Here is a 15,116-nt window from a genome sequence, read left to right on the forward strand (position 1 = left end):
GCCTAGAATCCAATTGGTTATTTGGACATGCTCACTTTCTCACTGCAGATCTTTCTCTGCCTGAAAGTGAAATTGGTGATGGATCAGGTGCCAGGTTAGAAAGGTAAAAGGTAAAGGTAAAGGGACCCCTGACCATTAGGTCGAGTCGTGACCGACTCTGGGGTTGCGGTGCTCATCTCCCATTATTGGCCGAGGGAGCCGGCGTACAGCTTCCAGGTCATGTGGCCAGCATGACAAAGCCGCTTCTGGCGAACCAGAGCAGCACATGGAAACGCCGTTTACCTTCCCGCTGGAGCGGTACCTATTTATCTACTTGCACTTTGATGTGCTTTTGAGCTGCTAGGTTGGCAGGAGCTGGGACCGAGCAATGGGAACTCACCCCGTCGCGGGGATTCGAACCACCGACCTTCTGATCGGCAAGCCCTAGGCTCAGTGGTTTAACCCACAGCGCCACTCGCGTCCTGTTAGAAAGGTAAAGGTAAAGGGACCCCTGACCATTAGGTCCAGTCGTGACCGACTCTGGGGTTGCGCGCTCATCTCGCATTATTGGCCAAGGGAGCCGGCGTATAGCTTCCAGGTCATGTGGCCAGCATGACAAAGCCACTTCTGGCAGACCAGAGCAGCACATGGAAACGCCGTTTACCTTCCCGCTGTAGCGGTTCCTATTTATCTACTTGCATTTTGACGTGCTTTCGAACTGCTAAGTTGGCAGGAGCTGGGACCAAGCAATGGGAGCTCACCCCGTCACAGGGATTCGAACCGCCGACCTTCTGATCAGCAAGCCCTAGGCTCAGTGGTTTAACCCACAGCGCTACCTGGGTCCCATTAGAAAGGTAATGGGCTCTAAATAAGAAAGAACATTTTCTGTGCTGGGATTTTTAGGGTTGCAGAGGAATTGATTCTAACCAAAGGAGAGCCCAAGGATAATTATGTGATGCAAGTGCAATGGAATGGAAGGAGCAGTAAGATCCTCTTCACTGGGGCAGTGCAACCCTATGAGTTTTGGGAGAATGAAAAAAATTGACATGTAATGCAGTGGATTTTTCTATCCTTTGGAGTTCTTTCTTTTACTGGATATATTTTAATCAGCTTCACTGGCATCTGTGGGAGTTGGGAGTCCAACTTCTGCTACACTGGAATGCAATGCAGAGATGGGTAAATCATTCTGGTTGGATAAATCAGTCCTAACTGGATACCTTAGGAGGAACTATAGCTCAGTCATAAAGCACATAGTTCAGTTCTCAGGACCTCTAGCTAAAAAAATGGCATGAGATCTTGGAGCTTCTGCCAGCCAGAGTAGGCAATACTGGGGTAGATGGGCCATGGTCTGGCTACAAAGCAACCTCATGTGTTCATGTGCACATGAAATGGACTATAGCAGAAGTAGCCAATATGGTGCACTCCAGATGTTGTTGGACTCCCAATAGCCTGAGCCAGCATAGCCAATGAAGTTCAACAACATCTGGAGTTAATTCAGAGGGTTAGCACCTTTAACAAACTACAGGTCTCAGGATTTTGGGGGGAAGCTCTTACTGTTAAAGTGGTATGAGAGTGCTTCAAATATATGGTGTGGGGATGTGACACAAGACTCCTAGAGATGAATGTCCAACAAATGCACCTTTTAGATATAAGCATGGTGCCTATGTCTCTGCTGTTGGGGTGTACCTAAATTTGGACCTATGTTGCCCATCAATGAGTACTGTCTTCATTTGTTTGGAATTGAACTGGAAAACTTTGCTAGTTCTGAAGATACCTAGGCTCCTGGAAGCCAATTGCAATTTTAAACATGTCTATTTCAAGCTTCTTGTATTCAACACTTAAAAAAATAAAAGTTCTTTCTAGACTGTAAGGGAGAATATTTTGAAGGTAACATTTGGAAATATCTTCGCTAATGCATGCCAGTTGACACACACCTACACACACCCAATTGACATGGCATTTTGCTTGCTCACAAAAATGCTACAATTACCTTGATCAGAAATTAAATTCTCTCAGGTGCTGGAAAGTATGGAAAGAAACGTAAGAGCGTGCCTTTGGTCCATCTCACTCAATATAACCTACAGTGACTGGCAGTGGCTCCCCAGAGTTTCAGACAGGCTTTTCCACATTATACATGGAGATGCCAGGGAATGAACCTAGAATCTTCTGCATGCATAGCATGGGCTCTGTTAATGAGCTATAACACTACCTGTTGCTGTTTTTTTCGGGGGGGGGGGGGCTTGGCACAACTCTGGACACTCCTCTTACCCAGAAAGGGTCTGGGTAATTTTATGCACTTCTATTGTGTCTCCTTACCTTCCTTCTAAAACAGGGGTCCCCAGACTTTCCGCGCAGTGGGCCGGTGCCCGCCGCGCCGACCGCGCAGCGGGCCGGAGGGCAGGGGAGTGCGCGCGCAGCGGGCCGGAGGGCGGGGGAGTGCGCGCCCGTGCGCATGCGCACACGCACACGGGCGGGGGGAAATTGCCGAAAATCGCTTGTGCGCATGCGTATGGGCCTCCCCCGACCCGGAAGTGCATTGGAAATGACCTCTTCTGGGTCGGGAGAGGCCCATACGCATGCGCAAAAAGGATTTTCGGCGATTTTTTGCCGATTTTTCTGATCGTCGCCGCGCCGCGCGCCGTAAGAGCGGGTGGCGGCAGCGGGCGGCGGGGGTCGTCGCGGGCCGGATTGGGAGGCCGATTGGGCCGCATCCGGCCCGGGGGCCGTAGTTTGGGGACCCCTGTTCTAAAATGAAAAGCCCCAAATGTTGCAACTTTTCTTTGCAAGGGCAGTCACACCACACCCTTAATCATTTTGGTTTCTCCCTTTTCTGAAGCTTTTATCCTTTATGAGGTGAGGCAACCAGAACTGTCCATGGTATACCAAGTGTGAGTGCCCTAGAGTTTTCTAATGGCATTATGATATTGGTAGGGGCTGACCTGTGGAACTCCCTGCCAGTAGAGGTTTGGCTGAAATAATTTGTGTCCACTCTTCTTTTAGATGTATCCTAAAAACAGTGTTATTCACACAGGCCCTTGCAATGTGAAATTCCTTTTACCAACCAGTATTTCTTGATGTTTTTACTGATATTTTTTCTGATGTTTTTGTTGTACTTGTTACAATTTTGTATGCTGCATGAAACCTTGTATTTTTTAGGGAAGTGCAGCTTATAAATATTTAAATAAATAACAACTATTTTTTTTAACAATCACCATTTCTTTTCTAATGATCCATAGAATAGAATTTGCCTTCCCACCGGCACCTACCCGGCCCCCCCAAAATCTGCCACACACTGTCTTAAGTAGATCAGACCAAGTGAACTTCCAGAACCACCATGAAGCTGGTGTCAAATGATGCTCCCCTCGTATGATCTGTATTAATAGAGACCTGCATACGACTCTTGTCTGCGGAGGCAAAAGGCCCTTCAATGTCAACTGTGGGCTCCAAAAGGGAAGAAGGAAAAGTACTCCTTTAGGAAACTATAGAGCACGGTATGGCCATGATCCAGAAATAGCCCTGTCCTTTTCCCAGGGCCAACTTGGCAGCAGTCACCTGTGCACTGTGAAGAGGCTGCCAGCTTCAATGTGCTCAAAGAGCTCTGGAGTTTTGCCCAACACATGTGATAATCTCTCCCCGAGGGGGTGTCTCTGGTGACTACAGGAGACTCACTCTTATTACCACGAGGATACTTCTTTAGCTTCGGCACTTGAGGCTCCAGCTTCAGTTACCAAAATGCTATTGCTGGCCTCGGTTCATCCAATTATTGTCTTGCCAGCATGATGACAGGACATACTTGCTTGCTAAAATAAGCCAGATGACAGTCAAAGAGTGTGTGCCTGACAAGCTTTGTCCCTTAATGCTATGTCTGGGGCATGCTACTTTGGAAAGGAAGGGGAGGGGAAGATAGCCAACAAAACTCCACTTGGCTTAGAAATGACACTGAAACCAAGGGCTTCCTCACATGCCACTGCAGCAAGTCAAAGATCAATATGTTTCTTGCTTTGCCTATTCCCCCCATCTCCTGCTAATTGTGTATTTAATGCCAACTGTTGGCTAGGGGGCTGTCAGGAGCATGGACATGATATAGTTACTGCCTGGAGGTTTTGCAACCTTGCTCCGAGCCAAAATGTATTCTCTAATTCAAAAACTAAACAGCATCTTTCTACCACAAAATCCCCAATCCTGCATATTGCAGAACACATTCTTGTTTTTAAAACAGGAATGGGGAACCTGTGGCTTTCTGGATGCTGTTGGACTCCAACTTCTATCAAGCCCAGCCAGCATGGCCGATGGATATGGATGATGGAAGCTGTAGTCCAACAACACCTGGATAGCCCACACATTCCCCAATGTTGCTTTAGCTGAAAAGCAGGGCCCCTTCCCCTCTGGCTGAGAATTTACATAGGACATATATTCATGCCCATGGTTTACTGTGGAATTACAGAGGATTCCCCACTTTGCACCTCTAATACAAAACCTCCCACTGTTCTGGGATGAAACGAGTGAAGGAAGGAAGGGAGATCTGAAAGTGATATCTCTGGGTAGCGGGACTGTACAGAACACCTAAGCATCCTAATACTGCCATGAGCCAAACTGCCTATAATAGGAAGCAAGGAGGTACTGCTAAGTTCACAAGCAGAGCCATTTCCCACCTACCGAGCTCACAAAAATGCCAAGGGTGTGCCTATCTTCTTACACCATTTCCTACTGTGTCTCTACTCTGGGTTACTGCCAAAGCCTGATCATAAGTAGGGTGTACTGAGCCTTAAGCCTCATTGACTCCTAAAAACCCTACAGGCAGTTGCACCACAGGTTCATCCAACTAGACCGTTTCTGTTATCAATCTCTCTCAAATAACATGGCTGGTGCTTTGCCCATTTCCTTCCTAGAACAAGTAAGTGGTGCCCACCTTTCGAACCAAAACCCAGGAGATGTGTTCCCTGAGAAGATGTATAGTTCTCACAAAACAGCAGATAAGACCCTAAAGTCTTCTTCCAAACGCTACAACTTCAGACTTCGGGTGGAAGTGCGGTATGTGCTGGAATGTTGCTCCATACACAAAATTCCCGTACACACAGAAAACTAAATGGCAGAGGGAAGGCTAGGCTAAGAACCCTTCTTCCAGACATGCAAGTTTTCTACATGCATGGATTATTTCTTTTAAAAAAATTGCATGGAGGCACATGCAGTGATGCTACTCTCTCCATCACTAGGAGTAGCTACATGCCCCAAACTGCTGGCACTGACGGCTGTGCGCCACACTCCCTAAACTGTATGACTTCTGATCTCCAAGGCAACATGCAAATGCTTTGGCCCAAAAAAGTAATGGGTCAAGAGGTGGGAAGGAGGGGTTCCGGTAAACAAGATAAGAGATGCAGATCAGGAAACAGAGAGAGGGAGAAGAGGGAGGGAGAAGGAGAAGGAGAAGGAGAAGGAGAAGGAGATGGAGAAGGAGAAGGAGAAGGAGAAGGAGATGGAGAAGGAGAAGGAGAAGGAGGAGAAGGAGAAGGAGAAGGAGAAGGAGAAGGAGAAGGAGAAGGGGAGAGAGAGAGAGAGGGAGAGAGGGAGAGAGGGAGAGAGAGAGAGAGAGAGAGAGAGAGAGAGAGAGAGAGAGAGAGAGAGAGAGAGAGAGAGAGAGAGAGAGAACGAGAACGCGCACACAAGCACGAGTGGGAAGACATGGGAGAGATGGAATGATGAATGCTATAGAATCAAGCCAATTGCTTTAGTTCCCCCGTTATGGACAATAACTGTCAGTAGTGCCAGGATCACTGGAACCAGGCGGTTCATGTGGGCCTGGGTGTTTCCTTGTGTGGAAGGTCTCAGGGTCCCCAACCATTTTCACTGGAGTTTTGCGTTGATGAGAAGGATTTTGTCATGCAAGTTCGGACAGGGAAGAAACCAACTCTGAATAACTGCCCTCCCCATACGCCAAAAATAAAAGGAACCTGGCAGGGCAGAATGCCAGACCTGGCCAGATTCAATCTATTATGGCAGCACCTACGCTCCCCACCCAACATTCTGAGAGGGTGAAAGGCATATATATACTGACCTTCAGGTCCCTATGCACAATGGCATAGTGGTGAATGTAAGTTACGCTTTCTAATATCTGATGGATACAGTGACTGCAAAACAAAACGGGAAGGGAGGGAGGGAGAGGGAGGAGGCAGGTCGAGAAAGGGGCAGACAATGGGGATCAGGAGGAGAGAAGTGGAGAAATCATACGCAGAAGAAAGGCAGGAAAGGTGTAAGAAGAGAGCACAGGAAGGTTATAGAAAGGGAGTGAGCAAAAGAAGACGACAACCAAAATATGCATGGCAGGAAACAAAATCCAGAGATTAAAAGGGGGGAAAGGGGAGGGGAAAGATCCACAGCAACAGACAGATGGACAGACAGAAAGGGACAGGGGGCAGGGTGGATATGGGGGACAAGAGAAGGAGAGAAACAATGTTGTGAAAGCTCAGAGACCACAGGGGGTTATCACAAGATGTGTGCAGATGGCTGTTAATAGCACCAGAAACTATGTGCAGTCAGGATCTGAGAATTGAGAGCTGTACCAAAGGGAGCCTCTCCCTCCCATCCCCTCCAAAACAGATCACTTGGGACTACAGAAGTCATGTATATAATAAGTAATTTTGAAACACAGCAAAGGAAGCCCATGAGGCTGGCATGGAAAAAGAGAGAGGGGGTAATATCTATGGGTGTAGATAGGTACTGTGTGAAAGGCCATTGCTCACAAACTGCAAGCCTGACTACTGTGAACCTCTTGGATCTGGGCAAACTGTTTGGCCCAGGAAATGTAGCACCACACTCAGTGTGTAGAAAATATTCCAGGAAAGGCAGATTCCTTTATTTACCCCAGGATACTCAGCCTGCTCAGTATAACAAGCTAGTGAGAAAAACTGCATAGCCCAAGAGAGTCCTGTGCTAGATATGAGGACTAACATGGGATAATATAACTGGCACATTTGCAGACAGCGGGGACAGGAATAACTCAAAGTAGCTCATTTGATCCCCCAACATTACTGCTGCATGGGCATGGCCAAGAGTGGGGAACTCAGACCCTCTGGGTGAATGTGGCCCTCCGCAGCTCTCTAACTGGTCCTGAAGGACTCTCTCTAGGCCACACCTGCCCCAGCCACATAAGCAGTTTACTGTAGTCCTGCTGGCCACATGACCCGGAAAGCTGTCTGTGGACAAACACCAGCTCCCTCGGCCTGAAAGTGAGATGAGCGCCGCAACCCCATAGTCACCTTTGACTGGACTGAACCGTCCAAGGCTTACCTTCCAAGTCCCGGACTGCAGAATCTGGGACCGGCAGCCCTGTGACACCGGATGTTGCGTCGACGTAACTTCCGGTGTCGCTTTGCCTTTCTATGGGCACCAAATATGGCCGCCGCCAGCTCCGAAAGTCGCTTCTACGCATGTCAGCAAGTGCATCGACACAACGTCCGGTGTTGCTCTGCCCATCGATGGGCACCAAAAATGGCCGCCGCCGACACCAGAAGTCGCGTCTATGCACTTCCAGGCATGCGTAGATGCAACTTTTGAAGCCGGTGGTGGCCATTTTTGGTGCCCATAGAAGGGCAAATTAGAAAGAAAAAAAATGGCCACCGGCAGGAGAAAATAACGGAGAAAAACGGGAGACAAAGTGATACGGGGGACCACCGGGAAAAGGTAAGTAAAAACGGGGGTTTCCTGGGGAAAACGGGGTACTTGGCAGCTATGGTCCAAGGGTCCTTTACCTTTAACTTTTATAGTTGCTACCAATGTGCTTTTATGCCTGTCAAGTAAACCTCCATACTTGACTGAATCTTTATGGTGTCCATGAGTGTTTATTGCCTACTGCATGAGTACCTTCAACCCCGAAGACGCTTCCAAGGAAGGAGCTGCATTGAGATGTAACTCTGGTGAGTAGAAATACTGGCACACATGGCCAGTAAAAGTGATGCTGGACCCAATCCTTCTAAATCATCCATCAGGTTGATGGATTGATCCAACACACTCTCCCTACTTGTGATTCCCAGCAACTGGCATTCAAAGGTGTACTGCCTCCGACAGTGGAGGTAGAACACAGCCATCAAACTATTAGATGTCGACAGTGAAGCCACTGTGGACTATGGTAATTGATTAGCCTTATCCTTCATTAAGTTGTCTAATCCTCTTTTAAAGCTCTCTAAGTTAGTAGCCATTGCAACTTCTTGTGGGAATGAATTCCATAGCTATATGCTATGTGAAAAAGTACTTTCGTTGCCTATCCTCAATCTCCCAACATTCAGCTTCATTGGATGTGCCAAAGTTCTGGTGTTCATCTATAATTTTATACATCTCCGCATAGCGTGTACCACACTTCAGTTCTACCCCCTCTGCTGGATCTCAAACCATTTGGGCTTCCAAGGCTCAGTTTAGTGGCCCATTCAAGTGGCCGGCAAGCTTGCACACTGATTGATGGGTGCCCCCATTCAAATACACTAAAACAAAAAGGGAACATCAAAAGTCCTATCAGTCAAAGAAAGGAGATCACACTATTGAAAAGAATTGTGAACTGCTAGTTATGCGTATAGCCAGATTTTTTAAAACTCAATCTTCTAACCATTGGCCATGTTTATTGGGGTTGGTTGAGTCCATCAACATCTGGATGGCCACAGGTTCCCCAGTCCTGGGCTAAGGTAACAACAAAGATGCAAGGGGTTTGTATAAAAGGTTTGTCCAAACTATTATCATTAGTTCAATGGGCCTCCCTAAATAACTTATTTGAACAAGTTATAATTGTTAATACTTCTTTACATAAATAAAAAACCACCCAAAACAGCAATAGAAGCTAAATCACACCAGAATTAGATCTTGACTGGCAATGCAGTACTGGTTTGGACAAGATAATGTAAACAAAAATCATCCCCTGCCCTTGCAAAAAAAAAAAAGGCCTGGTGCAAGCATGCCCCAAATAAAGTTTGGGGCTAAGGAACTTGCACTGGCGCTTCTGCACACAAGCAGATTACATATATTCACAACCTGAAACCTAATTCAGTATTCTGAATAAATAAAATGGTTGGGCTTCATTCTTGATCTGAAAGAGCCATCTCAGAGCTGGGATCAAGGCTCCTCAACAGCTGATTCTTTAGACACCCTTCCGTAAGGAAGTAGGCAAAAGAGGGACAGAACCATTGCCGGTAATTCTCCTCTTAGCTCTTCTGAATCACCATAGCTTGCAAGTGGCTGCTTTAGTCAGTCTTTTGAAACAGTAAGTTCTGGAAAACTGCACTTCCTAGTTATGACCAGGGAAGTGTTTAATATTTCAGAGTACAGCTGTGTTGCAAGGAGAGGGAATACCCCTGGTAGTCACAGGTCACTAAATATGGCCAGGAGTTACAGGAAGGAAAAGTTTGGGGAACCAGAGAATGCATGCATATAAATCTGTGCATTTGGAATTTGATTGTGGAAGGGTGTCTAAAGAACCAGCTTGAAATGCTGTAAACTGATTTGAACAGGGGATGGGGGCGGCTCTATATGAAAAGGTGGGATTAGGAATCTCTAAAACAAATAAAATGAAATAAGGAGGCAGGACAGATAAAAAATAAATTGCTTTGCAGAAATGTTATGTTGACTGGTTCAGTTGCTATCTGATTATTTCTTTAATACCATTTTCTGTCCTACAGGATCAACTAGGTCATTGGAAATTAAAATGGACTCTAGTCATGACTGGATTCTGGCACACTTACATGGGAGTAAGCTCCATTGAAAACAGAGGCCCTTACCTCTGAGTGCTGAAAATGTCAAAAGGAGAAATCTTCACCAAGTACATTGCTGCTGATCATGGGTTTTAGGCTTCCTTAGGTATCTTCTGCAGTGAACTTGGAAGTTGCAGCTAAAACGGGGAAAGGTTTTCTGGCAGATGCTCATGCTGGGGCCTTCTCTACAAAAATGCATTTTAAATGTGAGGAAGAAGAGAGGACACAACACAGAGAAGTGCTATGTGAACCTCTCCCATCTGTTCTGCGGATCCCCTCCAAACCTCACCTGCTAATCCAGGCTTCACCAATCTGGTGTCCCCCAGCTGTTTTGGAACACAACTACCACCTGCCCCAGACAGTACAGCTGATGGGACTTGTAATCCACAACAGCTGGAGGGCATTAGCTTGGCAAAGGCTGTTCTAACCCCTGGACACACCTGGATACAGGCCTGGCCACAGTGATGCCCCAAAGCTGACTTTCTCTTGCCTCCTTCACTAGATTTTAGGGAGAGCAGGCTGCCCTCTAGGGACAATACCATTTTGCTTGCTTTTCTCTCCCTATCCCAACCCCAAAGGGATATAAATTAGACAAGAAGAAGAAGAAGAAGAAGAAGAAGAAGAAGAAGAAGAAGAAGAAGAAGAAGAAGAAGAAGAAGAAGAAGAAGAAGAAGAAGAAGAAGAAGAAGAAGACTGGCACTACAAGTAGAAGTTGGCCCCCAATCCCACATGCAAAAATCCTACTATGGCGGACAACAATAATTGCGTACCCAAAGGGCTTGCACAATTTAATAAATAATGACAGAACAAATGAGGGTTCATTTCTCAGGGAGCTCACCTGAATCTGAGAAGCAGTGCTTCTCTACTCCTCTGGGCAGGGTCAATCCCCCAAATATATGAAGCCCCCTCCCAGGCAATGAACATCTATCTCAATTTTGTATGAAGGAAGAGATGGAAGATTACAAGAAACAGTAAGCACAATTCTGTAGGTCCAACATAAGATGAGAAGGGGCATATTAGTGGACCCAAATGGGCCTTGAAGCAGATACAACCCCAAGCAGATGCAAAAAAAAAAAAAAACAACCTTAAAGGCCTCCAGTCCATAGTCTACATAAAGCCTTATTGAGAAAAGGCTTAAATCTGTTACAAGTCATAGCCCTGCTCTGCATTCTGGAAGAAACACAGGAATAACATCAGTCTCCCCTGCTGTGTCTTTGCAAACATATCTAGCACAGCAGCATAGGAAGCTACCTTATACAAAGTCAGACTATCCAGTTTAGCATTGTCTACACCAGGCATCCCCAAACTGTGGCCCTCCAGATGTTTTGGCCTACAACTCCCATGATCCTTAGCTAACAGGACCAGTGGTCAGGGATGATGGGAATTGTAGTCCAAAACATCTGGAGGGCCAAAGTTTGGGGATGCCTGGTCTACACTGACCGACGGCATCTCTATGGGGTCTCAGACAAGGGTCTGACAAGGATGCCAGAAATTGAAGGTGTGTCCTTTTGCATGAAAAACAGGTTGCTCTGTCGCTAAGCTATCACCCTTTGGTAGAAATGGGCCCATTATTTAACTTGAATCACAGCATCAAGGGTTGCCTCTTGCAGCACCTCACCACAGCCCACTGTAAAGCAAACATGTTTATTTAAGCCCTGGCCCCTTGGGACTAAGTCTCTGACTTTCACATCCCCCAATGGCCCAACAGAACTTAATCTTCCTCCCTTGTCTACACTCTGTTTTTTAGAAGCAAGTGATATGGCTTCCTTACTTCTCTGAATTCACTTCTATGGGTATTATTGTCACCAGCTGAAATTGGTGTCTCTCAATGGCACAAAGTCACCTGAGTCTACCTATTGAGACTGGGAATGGATCCTATTGCCAATATTTACATCTTGAGACAAATGGGCCACACATATAGTATCTCTCCCCTACTTTGCTTGGCAAATTTAAATTCAGAGGCTGTGTTTTTGAACAACTCCGTGTTTGGCAACAGCCACATGATCACACAACTGCAACTAACAGGTTCTACTTTTCCATTTACAGCAAGAATGGAGAACTGCAGGCTGAATGTAGCCCTCAAACACCTCTCTATCTCGCCCTTGTAACTCTCCCCAGACAATGCTTCTCAATGCAGCTTTGTCTGGCTAGAAAATGTCCTTGAACTGTGGTCATATATCTTGCTTGGCTGAATAGTGGCTATGTGCATGGGTGGGTGGGTGGGTGCAAAACCCTTGTGACTTTTGTGTGGCTGAAATGCAGCCTGCTTTAAGAGTCGCATGCATTGTTGCACAAACTTTTGCCTCTGGTCCCACCCAACCCCCCCAGAAATTTGACGACAAGGAAGAGCAGCCCTCAGGCTAAATAAAATAAAATAACAAACAAAATAAATCCTCCACCAATATTTTCTATTATATTTATCTTAGTGAATAAAAGACAATGCTTTCTTATCAATTAGGTTGGTTCCCCTTTAAGGGAATGAACCTGTGGTCAGTTCTAGAGAGAAAAAAAACTATAGAACAACACAAAGTGGAAAGGAGAGCTGGTAGTTTCAGTTAAGAGACCCCTGGTTTGCTGCAAAGTTCAGAGATGCTCAAACACAATATAAATAATGCTACTTCATTATTATTATTATTATTATTATTATTATTATTATTATTATTCACTATCTATATAATGCCATCAATGTGCATGATCCTCTACAAAGTACAAGAAAACAGGCACCTGCCCCACAGAGCTTACAATCTAAAAACAAAAGGTTAGGTCTTACTTTATAGGAGTCGAATAGGTCTCACTCCCCTGTGGCTATTTCCCATATTGACCCAGAAATGGAGGATACATGTAAGAGAGAGTAGAGCCACAGCACCCAAGAGTTGTACTTGAGATAGCTTCTGATCCTCGCAGGGCTCCTTCCACATGATCTCACCTCTCTCAAATAGTTCCTCCACTCCCCAGACCAGCATGGGAAGTAGCCATAGGTGAGATGCAACCAGTACAAAAAAGGCAACTCCCCAACCACGTTTCTTGGCTAATGCGGTTCTGCCCTCACCAACAGGCTCTTGCTGTGACAACCATAGCTCTGTGCTCAAACATTATAGATACTTTCCCCATCAGTCCAAACCCTACTGACCCTGCACTCTTCTGCATCATTCAAGTGGTGGGTCCCTTCCACTCACCGCTGCTATATTTTGAGCTCTACCCACTGCTGTATTCCAGTCTTTGATTCTTTTTCAAATGAACAGTGAGGGTGATGCTCTTTAAGCCTCGCTATTCTCGCCCTGTCAACTTTTAGCCCTGCTGGGCTCCTCAAGAGCTATCTACAACTTGGACAGCAAGAGCTGATCCTGAGAAACGATGCTCTGTCCAATTTTCACTTCATTCACACTCTCGTGGTTGGGTGTGTGTGTGTGGATTTCATCCACAATTGTTCATATAATCTAGGCTAGGTAAGCCAACATCTACTTGAAGTTGAATCAGGGTCAAAGAGCTGAATAACGAAACACCTGGCATTGGCCTCCTTCATTCTGTACCCTGCAAATGTCACGACCCATTGAATCTTAAGATACTGAGTCTCAAGACAAGTGGTGTAGAAAAACACACACCTGCCACCAGCCCACCGGGTCTTGAGCCAAAGCTCTCCTGCCTGTCTCTCTTTCCTTAGCATGAAGTGGCCTACCTTGGTAAGAGTCTATTTTAGAGGCCATTCACTTAAGATAATCAGGTGCAATAAGAGGAAAGAGCTCTCGTAACCTTGGTATAAAAAGGGGGAGCGGATTTTGGCAAGTGTTACCTTTTCTCACCCTGCAGCACTGTAATGGGGGAAGCGTTACCTGCCAAAATGACATCTCCTTCATATCTATGAAAGGAAGAGGAGCCCCACCCTTTGCTGCAACCTGATCATCAGACAGAAAAGCCGCAGAGCAGGCTCTGGCACTGCATGTGGCAATGGGGCACGTCATGGCAACCATTGGTGCCAAAGGTTTTTGATGAACTTTGCTGTAGCCTTGTGATACCTTTTGAGTCCAACCCTTCGCCCCAGCCATGGACGGGTTAATGTTGCACAGGTACAAGCTGGCATGGGATCAGGGAGCAGAAAGAAGGGGGGCAGGGTGGGGAAAGGAAGAAGGATGGAGGAGGACAGATGGAGGTGGAATTACCACTCACCTTGCATCGGCTTCACTGTAGTATTCCCTGGCAACAATGTCTTCAAAGAGCTCCCCGCCCGTGACCCTGAAATAGAACGCAGACCACAGTTCAAGCAAAGTTTGAAATCTGAAAAAGCACCCCTTGAGGGCAAATTGCTACAGCCCAGCTGTTCCTGAAAGACCAGAGGAGCTTGACAGAAGTTCTAATTTTCTACATCCTTTTTCCGAAACACAGACTTGGGATGAAATTGCCACCTGTTCTGCTGGAGAAATTATCATTGGGGGCCACTGACAGTAGTCAGCAGGGCTGGGCTCCTGGCAGGGTCCACTGGTGACCTTGGAGTCTCCAAGTCTTCTGGCTGTTCATCCCCGTTGTTACTTTCTGTCCTCTCTGAGCAAGCAAACAAGACAGAGGAGGTGTAGCAGCATCCCCCCGTTTGCCTCCTGCTTTCTCTTTGGATAACTTGCCTCCTGATCCGGGTCCAAGGACAAAGGGTCCTCGGTGTGGAAGCATTTTGCCCAAAGTTCCCTAACCTCCGGAGCCAACCAGATGCTCATCCGTGGCAAAGACCTAGGTGATCTGCTCTTCCCATCCACTACCAATTGAATAGTCTGCCATTTTAAGACATCGAGAAATATAGGCAACGAAGGCAGTGTTGAGAACATTTTGGAAGAGGCAAGTAAGAATGGTGAAAGACAAAAGGGGCACTTATGGCAGGAGTTTGTTACCAGGCTGTTTACACAGATCACTGGTCATCAAATTTGGTGTAAGAGGAATGCCTAGTTTGATACCCAGCTCTACCTCTCTTTCAAATCAGAACCAGTGAAGGCAGTGAAGGTCCTGGAGGAGTGTCTGGAGGCGGTTGGAGGATGGATGGCAGCTAACAGATTGAGGTTGAATCCTGACAAGACAGAAGTATTGTTTGTGGGGGAACAGGAGGCGGGCAGGTGTGGAGGACTCCCTGGTCCTGAATGGGGTAACTGGGCCACTGAAAGACCAGGTGCACAGCCTGGGAGTCCTTTTGGACTCACAGCTGTCCATGGAGGCACAGGTCAATTCTGTGTCCGGGGCAGCTGTTTATCAGCTCCATCTGGTACGCAGGCTGAGACCCTACCTGCCTGCGGACTGTCTCACCAGAGTGGTGCATGCTCTAGTTATCTCTTGCTTGGACTACTGCAATGCGCTCTATGTGGGGGCACCTTTGAAGGTGACTCGGAAACTACAACTAATCCAGAATGCGGCAGCTAGACTGGTGACTGGGAG

At 46.6% G+C, this 15,116-nt stretch overlaps 1 protein-coding gene across 18 annotated transcripts in view; it reads right to left on the reverse strand.

Annotated features, from left to right (window-relative positions):
- CAMK2B (calcium/calmodulin dependent protein kinase II beta) overlaps positions 1–15,116 on the reverse strand; it is a 200,017-nt gene that overhangs the window by 79,990 nt on the left and 104,911 nt on the right. For 11 of the 18 annotated variants that reach the window (XM_035139078.2, XM_035139083.2, XM_035139080.2 and 8 more), the window contains exon 5: positions 13,872–13,937. In XM_035139078.2, the coding sequence (XP_034994969.2) occupies positions 13,872–13,937 (66 nt within the window). Of the gene's footprint in view, positions 1–6,031; positions 6,107–13,871; positions 13,938–15,116 lie in introns of those variants that run through there. The other 7 variants (XM_035139077.2, XM_035139082.2, XM_035139079.2 and 4 more) reach the window with 2 other exon arrangements.

This window comes from Zootoca vivipara, chromosome 15 (assembly GCF_963506605.1).
Source record: "Zootoca vivipara chromosome 15, rZooViv1.1, whole genome shotgun sequence".
Taxonomy (NCBI): domain Eukaryota; kingdom Metazoa; phylum Chordata; class Lepidosauria; order Squamata; family Lacertidae; genus Zootoca; species Zootoca vivipara.